We start from the raw sequence: 8,451 nt of genomic DNA, 5'->3' as shown, positions 1-8,451 counted from the left end.
CATCGGCGATGGAGCTGCCCCAAACCAGGTGCTGCCTCATCTGCAGCCGTGATGACCCGTTTTGTGCTTTGTCTGGGGTCTCATTACCTTCCACGGCTGCCTAACCAGGGGCCCCACGCCCGGTGCTCTAAAAGCAAAGGAACGACCTGCCCCAGCTCTGGAGACCAGTCAGATCCGGGGGGCAGGACCCCTCATACCCAGGGGGGGCAGGACCCCTGAGATCAAGGAGGGGCGCGACCCCTGAGATGCCGGGNGCCCCCCCCCCCCCCCAATCCAGGATGACCTCACCTCATATCCTTCCCTTCCTCACGTCTGCAAACACCCTGTTTGGAAATGAGTTCCCCTCCTGAGACCGCAGACGGGAGGGCCTGTCTCGGGGGTGCGGGCACCAGGTACCCCCGGTGAGAGGCGGTGGCTCGGCTGCCCTTCTGGGCTCCGCACGTTTGAAACACGGCCTGAAGCAGGGCCCACAGGCAGCCCGACGCTGGTTTTGGACTCTGAACCGGTTTCCCCGGACGCTCTGCTGCCGCTAAACATGCAAAGCCTTGAAAACGCCTTTGCTAAAGACGGTGCTCGCTAGTGTCCCTGAAACGAGCCGACGCGGACTCCCGCCCCCTCCGCATGGGGGTCAGAGCGCAGCTTGTCCCAGCGGCTCAGACGGCAGACGGGGGGTGACACGTGGGGGAGACGGGCTCCCGGGGAGCCCAGGACGCCAGGCGACCAGCACCCGCAGGCCCAGCGCCCTGTCTGCGNCGCGCGCGCGCACACCCGCGCACACACACACACACACACACACACACACGTGTGCACGCGCGCCCAGCCACGGGGACGTGACCACCAACCCGGCCGGGCGTCCAGGCTGCACACAAGACGGTTGTGCAGAGACTTCACGTGAGCAGGAGCGGGGGGAGCGCATGGAACATGCTGACGGCCGGGAACAGACAGCGCGCAGGGAGCGCAACAGACCANNNNATTTTACTGCACCGGCCATTTTATTTCCCTTTTATCTTATTATTTTATTTTTACTTATCTTGTCTTCTTATTTTGTTTTTATGTCACTATTTTATTTTTATGTGCTTTTATTATTTTAGGTTTTTCAAAACAAAATTCTTAATATTTTTGACAGAGAGACAGAGTGTGAGGGGGGAGGGGCACCGAGACGGGGGACACAGAATCCGAAGCAGCTCCAGGCTCCGAGCTGTCAGCACAGAGCCCGACGCGGGGCTCGAACCCACGGACGGTGAGATCCTGACCTGAGCCAAAGTCAGTCTTAACCAACTGAGCTACTCAGGTGCCCTATTTTACTTTACTTTTACTTATTTTTATTTTTGTTTTATTTTATTGTTTTATTTATTTTATGTTTACTTATTTGATTTTTGTTATTTATTCAATTTTATCCTTATTTGATTTTATTTATTATTTTATTTTCACTTATTTTATTATTTGACATTTTCATTTTATCATTTCATTTTTACTTTAATTTTTTTACTATTTATTTTTACTTTTTTAATTTTTTGATTATTTTTTATTATTATTTTACTTACTTTTGTTTTATTTTTCCTTAAAATTATTATTTGATTGGATTTGGTTTTGAAATTTGTATTTGATTATTTTTTATTTCATTTCATTATTTTATTATCTGTTTTTATTTCACTGTATGATTTCCGATGGAAATGACCCTGAGCGGACAGATCCGACATCCTGTTTGTGTCACCAAGGCAGGAGCCCTTTGGTGAGCTTCTAGCACATTCTCGAGGCTTCCGGAAGGCCGCCCATGAGGGGCCATCTAGTCTTCAAAGCCCCGGACCTTCTCTGCTGTTGTGCGCGATGCCGTCTTCACCCGCCGGCGTCTAGGGCGGCACCGGGGACGCACCGCTGACCCTGGAAGGTCACTCCGGGCCCCTCCGTCTCAGGGACGCAGCCCACGCTCCCCAGGCTGTTGTGATTTCCGTGCGCATAATTGACACGCCTGCATAGGATTCAAACGCGGCTTCTTCCTTCGACCCGAATTTCAAGGGACCCCCACCCGCGTTCCATGACCTGCATCTGCTGTGATGTCCACGCAGTTATTTACGTATCCGTGTTGGATTGACTCGGTGATTTCGCGCTTTCTGTTGTGCGTTCTTTCACAAAGTGTCAACGACACAACTTCGTCCATCTGTGTGCATCCATTCGGTGCCTTTATGAAAAGATCCCATTTGGGGGCGCCCGGGGGGCTCAGTCGCTTAAGTGTCCAACACGCGCTCAGGTCATGATCTCAGGGTTCGTGGGCTCGAGCCCGCGTCGGAGCCTGGAGCTGCTTCGGATTCTGCGTCCCCGTCTCTCTGAGACCCCCCCGTGTCTGTCTCTCAAAAATAAAGATTTTTAAAAGTAACAGAAGGGGCGCCTGGGTGGCTTAGTCGGTTAAGCGTCCGACTTTCGCTTAGGTCACGATCTCGCGGTTCGTGGGTTCGAGCCCCGCGTCGGGCTCTGTGCTGACTGCCGGCTCGGAGCCTGGAGCCTGTTTCAGAGTCTGTGACTCCCTCTCTCTCTGACCCTCCCCTGCTCACGCTGTCTCTCTCTCTCTCTCTCTCCTAGAAATAAATAAAAAATATTTTAAAAAAAAATAAAAAAAATAAAAGGTGAAGAAAAGGTGACACATGAACATTCTATTCATTCCTATGACATGTTTGGCTCCTGTGCCCCGCGCCGGCCCGTGTCCTGCCCTCTCTGATGCTCAGCGTCGCGCACGCAAAGCCCAGGACGGTGGCTGCGGCTCATCCGCGCCCCGGGCCCTCCCTGCGCCCCCCGCCCCCGGGGAGGCTGAGCGCACCCCTGACGGGCGCGCCTCCCTGCGCCCCCTTTCACGAGTCTGAGCCCAGGCCACCTTCGCCAGCAGCCGCCTGTGTCCGGGTGTGGGCCGTGCGCAAAGCCCGCAGGGGACGCGCGGAGGGCGGTGCGCAGGCTGCGGGCCCCTCGGGACGCACGGAAGGCGCGCCCCGCGGTCGCCTTTGCGCGATGATCCCAGGAGCGGANACGGCTCGTGGGTTCGAGCTGCGCTCTGCGCCCACAGCTCGGACGCCGGAGCGGCTTCGGGTTCTGTCTCCGGCGCACTCCCTGCCCCTCCCCTGCGTGTGCTCTGTCTCTCTCAAAAATAAATAGCTAGACATTAAAAAAAAAATGGACCCAGGTTAATGGCTTTCTTTTGGGGGGAGGGACAAAAATCCTCTCAAGTTCACTGGTGGTGACACTCACGCTCGGCTATAGCCCAAGACGCTGGACTGTACCCTTCAAAGGGGCAGGGGCAGGTGCAAAGGCCCTGGGGCAGAGTGTGTGTGACCTGTTCAGAGAAAACCAAGTGAACAGATGTAGGTACAAAGGCCCTGAGGCAGCAGCATGTGTGACTCGTTCAGAAAACATCAAACGGGCAGGGGAAGGTGCAATGGTCCTCGGGCTACAGCGTGTGCGACTTGTTCACAGAAGAGCAAAAGAACAGAGGTAGGTGCAAAGGCCCCGGGGCTGCAGCGTGTGTGGTCTGTTCAGAGAAGAGCAAAGCAGCAGCAGGAGAGGAGCAGGAGCGAGCAGGAGGGAGGGGGGCGGGGGGCGGGCCCCAGCCCCGCANGCCCACAGACACCTCCCTGCCGCGCACCTCCTTCCGGACGGTCATCACAGCCTCCGGTTCACCGCTGCGGCCTCCCGACCGCACAGGGTCCGCCCGGGTGCCCGCGGGCCTGGACCACCGCCCACGCACCTGGGCTCTGGGTGCGGGAGGGTCCGCGTGCGCAGAGGGGCTCGCGCGGGAAAGGGCAACCCTCCGGTGTGGGGGGCGAGGGGCCAAGCGGCTGGCAAGGGGTCAGGCCAGGCGCGCAGGTGCTCGGGAAGGTCACCGCAAGGGCGCGCGGGGAGGTCACCCCAGGGCTCGCCGGGACTCACGGAGGTCAGCCCTAGGGGTGCGCACGGAGGTCATCGTAGGGGCGCACGCGGAGGTCACCCCAGGGCGTGCCGGGACAGACTGAGGTCAGCCCAGGGGTGCGCACAGAAGTCACCGCAGGGGCGCGGGGGGAGGTCACCCCAGGGCGCGCCGGGACTCACGGAGGTCAGCCCCAGGGGTGCGCGCGGAGGTGACCGCAAGGGCGCGTGGGGAGGTCATCCAGGGCGCGCCGGGACAGACGGAGGTCACCGCAGGGGCGTGCGGAGATGTCACCCCAGGGCGCACGTGGAGGTCACCCCAGGGCGCTCCCACCTCAGCGACTTGGAGGCGCCGGTGTCAGGGCTGCGGCCACTGGAGGAACAGCACAGAGGCGGGGCTGGGGTTCGTGGACGACGGACAGACGCGGACTCGTCACGGTCCTGGGGCCCGGACTGCGCACACCCAGGGGCTCACGGACCCCGGGTCTGGCGACGACCCGCTTCCTGATTCGCGAACGGCTGCCTATTCGCGCCCTCGCGCAGCAAAGGGGCCGGAGGCCGTCTGGGGTGTCCCAGGGACACTAATCCCATTCCTGGGGGCTGCACCCTCCTGCGCTGCCCCCCCCCCCGACCCAAGGCCCCACCTCCTACCACCACCAGCTTCGGGGTCAGGACCCACGTACCAATCACGCAGCCGGGCACCCGCTGCTCTGGGGGAGGGGTGGGGGGTGATGCGAGCCTGGGGGCCGTGCCCGCCCCTGCCGGAGGGAGGGGGTGTGCACAGGAGCCGTGACACCCTCGCTACACACGGAGAAGGCTGCGGGGAGCGTCTACACCGCGCAGGATGCGGGCGGCCACCTGTTTGCACCACAAGCGGGTGGGAGCTCGGGGTCGAAGGAGGAAGCGGGCGCATGCGCGGTGAGGCGTCCACCAGACTTCCCCGAAAGCGTGGGAAGCACAGAGAGCCGGGTGAGGGGTGGAGGGCCGGGCAGTGAGGCCGCACCCCTGGGGGGTGACAGTGCGCCCTGGGGCGCCGGCATCAGCACCACCAGCCACCCTCCGGCCCGAGGGCCTCCCTGACCCCCGGACCCGCCGGGTGGGAGCCAGCACCCTAACTCCCCCCTCCGCCCACGCTGTCCCCCTCCACCTGCAGCGCTGAAGCGAGACCCCGGCCTGGGGCGTCTTCCGGACGTCGATGCACATTTTTCCCCAAAAAGTTTATTTTGAGAGGGTGTGTGAGCAGGGGAGGGGCAGGAAGAGAATCCCAAGGAGGCCTCCGTGCCGTCAGCGCAGAGCCTGATGGGGGTCTTGATCCCAGAGAGATCGTGACCTGAGTGACACCTAGAGTCTGACGCTTAACCCACTCAGACACGCAGGCGCCCCCCACCCCCTTCCACACTTATCTAACCGTTTCCCAGAAATGCCAACAGCCCAGGTCATGATCTCACGGTTCGTGGGTTCGAGCCCCACAGCTCAGAGCCTGGAGCTGCTTCCAATTCTGTGTCTCCCTCTCTCTCTGACCCTCCCGTGCTCACGCTGTCTCTCTCTAATTCCCCACAATGAGATCCTGATGTCGGTCAATTCGGAAGAGGCTCAGGGGAAAACGCTATAAATGACAGACACAGAGACAGAGGGACACAGTTGTGGGGTTGAAACACCCCGTTGATTCATGAGCGTCCATTCGCAGCCCCCACTGTCTGCAAAATAGTCACCTCCTCACACAGGAAAAATCCAGGTTCTGCTGCAGTTAAAATTTAATCAGTGAGCAGCATGTTTCACTTGATCTGCACTCTCGCGGATGACTGGTTATGTGCTAACGACACAGGAAACAGATGTCTTAGGACAGAAGAGGAAGTACTGGTGACACGGAAAAGTCCCACCCCAAGTCCTGCAGGGGGCACACACGGCACATCCCAGGGGAGCCCACACGTGTCCTTCACATCACCCCCACTCATCACTGGCCAACGGCCTCTCACAGCAAACAGGACATGTGTGGGCAAGTGGCTCAGAGCGGGGCACTCTGGTTCCAGATCCCCATTCCGGATCTGGGGTCTGCAGAAGAGTGTGCTACGTCACAGCAGAGTAGCACCGCCCTTCACCGTTGTCAAGTGCAGCACCTGACCCAAAGGGCACACTATTGTGTCAAGCCACAACTCTTTTCGAATGCCCTTTGATGTGTGTGTGTGTGTATCTGTGTATGTGTGGCTAGGACTCCATCATAAACCATAATGGACACCTCTTCCCACCAGATCCCTTTGCTCCCGTGTGCCCCCAGACTCTTCTGAACAAGTAAAATTACCAAAAGACTAAAGTAGGGTATGTCACGTGACTGAGGAGTCAGTTCTCCCCAATGAACTCATACACAACCAGTAACAGAGTGAAAACACAAAGGGCAAAAACTGACAGGTCACCAAGGAGACAGTGCTGCATACACCATTACGGTTGGAGACGTGAACAGCACCCCACTTTCAAGAACAGATGGGACCCAGCGGCCACAGGAACAGTGAACGTGGAATGGCCTGGACTGCGCTGCAACCACTCCACCTCCTTGTAGCTCAGGGGTCGAACGTACGTGAAATCAGTGGATGGAGCATTGCAAGTTCATATTCCTTCCCCAGGGATGGCCCGCTTTCCACAGGCCTGGGGCTGGCATTCTCCAGGTTTCTAGTGCGCTCCCCTGACCCCACCCGCATCTATATCCCATGCTCCCTGACGGCCACCTACCCGTTGCACCTACCCTGGTCTCCCCCAAACCTTTTGCCCAGTGCACCTGTTGGCAATGCAACGTTGACAGCTGTTGACATAAGTCCCCTTGTCAGCTGCTCCCTGCACCGTGGGGTGACTTTGCCCCCAGGTTAGAGCCCGCCCACCTCTCCTTTCCAGGTTGCAAGTGACCCCGCATGTGCTTCCGTTTTGAACACACCACGTCTGTCCCCAGGACACAGCCCTCTGCCTGGAGCACAACAGGAACGGAACCCACCGCCCCGACCTCACGCAGAGACCTCCCACAACCTCAGAGACCCCCTGACCTCAGAGACGTGCCCACACCCAGTGCCAGGACATTCTCAGAGCCACAGAGCGGGCAGACTTCAGCGCTGGGCTCCAGGGACCCCGCCAGGGCTCCTGGGAAGAGATTCCCAATCACTGGGCATTGGGGGACATCTTCAACCCCCGCCCTCGCCCCAGCGGATGAGGGACAAAAACCACTCCAGAGAAGGAGCTGTGCGAGTCGGCTGTGTCCGTCGGGGTCAGTCACAGAGTTCGTTGGGGCCAGTGACTGTGTCCATCAGGGTGACAGAGTCCGTCGGGCTTCGTGACTGTGCCCATCGGGGTGACAGTGCAGTGAGTTGTGTTAATTAAACACGGTCAGACGGACGGAGTTTGGAGTCTGAGTCCCAGCAGGGTCACAGACCCCTTCCTCCCTGTCACAACTCAAGGTGACAAAGAGCCACTTTTACTTTAACTCGTTTCTAAAACCGGCCGGTAGCTGTAACAAATGCTCGAGCCGTCGATGGCTGCACCCTGAGGCGCGTCGTTTAATACCGACGGCTCTAAAGAAAACCAACGATTTCCATCGTTTTCGAATCGGTATCACAGACCAAAAGAGCTTGAACAAAACAAAGCAAGTAAGCAAAACATTAGTTCATTGGAAAAGAATTTTATTTCACAAAAAAATGCAAACTGGGATAAACACCATCTTTCCGAACGCAAACATGACAGGTATTTTTAAGTATTTCTTGAGCTTCACTTGGGGAAGCAAATGATTATAAAATTTACCAAGTTTGTAGCCTTGAATCTGTTGGAAACGTTCCAAGTAAAAATAATTTAGCAAAACAGCTTTTTAAAAAAACCACACACGCTAATTCTTGACTACAAATCAAAGCTTTTGACCAACCCTCTTTCCTTTTTTTTNCGCAGCACGTGTGACTCGGCGTCGCGGCCGCGAGGACGGCGCTGTCCCGTCGCCGAAGTTACAAACGAAAAGCTGGGGACACGCCAGCAGGGCGCGGCCACCTCGAGTTCGCAGGGCCTGCGGGGTCCGCGCTGTCCGAGCTCGACAGCTGGTCCCCGGGGAGTCCCGGCAGGGGNGGGGGCCGCCGCCGCCGCCGGCCGGCGCGCTTTCCTGACTCCGCGGGAAGTGGTGACGTTAAAGCTATCAGATCAACAGGTTTCGGGGAAAACTAAAGCTAGAGAGCGCGGCCCAGGCCACCGCCCGCAAAAGGCTCGAAGCGCGCGGCCCCGCTGCCTNGGAGAGCCACTAGGGCTGGGAGACCCTCCGCGCGCTCGGCGGCCCCTCTCTCTGGGGAACACGCTGCGCCTCCGCCTGGCGGCTGTGAACGCGATTACACACAACGTCGCGCACGAAGTTCTCTGCGCTGAGAGCCGAGGACGCGTTGAACTCCGCGGCACCAGCTACCAAATGGCAGCGTCACCGTCGGTGTTTTAGGACCCGACATCGCGTTGGGCCGTGACCAGCTGCCGGGAGGGTGGCGGCCACGCGCAGCAGTCCTGACGCGGCCGCCCGGGCCCGCGACGAGAGCCCGCTGCCCGCCCGCGACCCTC

The 8,451-nt window shown here is 58.6% G+C and overlaps 1 protein-coding gene across 1 annotated transcript in view; it reads right to left on the bottom strand.

The window, feature by feature from the left end:
• Positions 1-3,645: 3,645 nt before the first annotated feature.
• Positions 3,646-8,451, bottom strand: part of AKAP17A (A-kinase anchoring protein 17A) — a 9,313-nt gene continuing 4,507 nt past the window's right edge. The window contains exons 4-9 of the mRNA XM_077754731.1: positions 8,344-8,432; positions 8,236-8,301; positions 7,903-8,041; positions 4,757-4,893; positions 4,533-4,646; positions 3,646-3,923 (exon numbers count right to left, since the gene is read on the bottom strand). Coding sequence (XP_077610857.1) covers positions 3,646-3,923; positions 4,533-4,646; positions 4,757-4,893; positions 7,903-8,041; positions 8,236-8,301; positions 8,344-8,432 — 823 coding nt within the window. The remainder of the gene's footprint in view (positions 3,924-4,532; positions 4,647-4,756; positions 4,894-7,902; positions 8,042-8,235; positions 8,302-8,343; positions 8,433-8,451) is intronic.

Source organism: Crocuta crocuta, unplaced genomic scaffold (assembly GCF_008692635.1).
Source record: "Crocuta crocuta isolate KB4526 unplaced genomic scaffold, BGI_CrCroc_1.0 scaffold221, whole genome shotgun sequence".
In the NCBI taxonomy this organism is placed as follows: Eukaryota; Metazoa; Chordata; class Mammalia; order Carnivora; family Hyaenidae; genus Crocuta; species Crocuta crocuta.
This window is presented reverse-complemented; position numbering and strand designations above follow the sequence as displayed.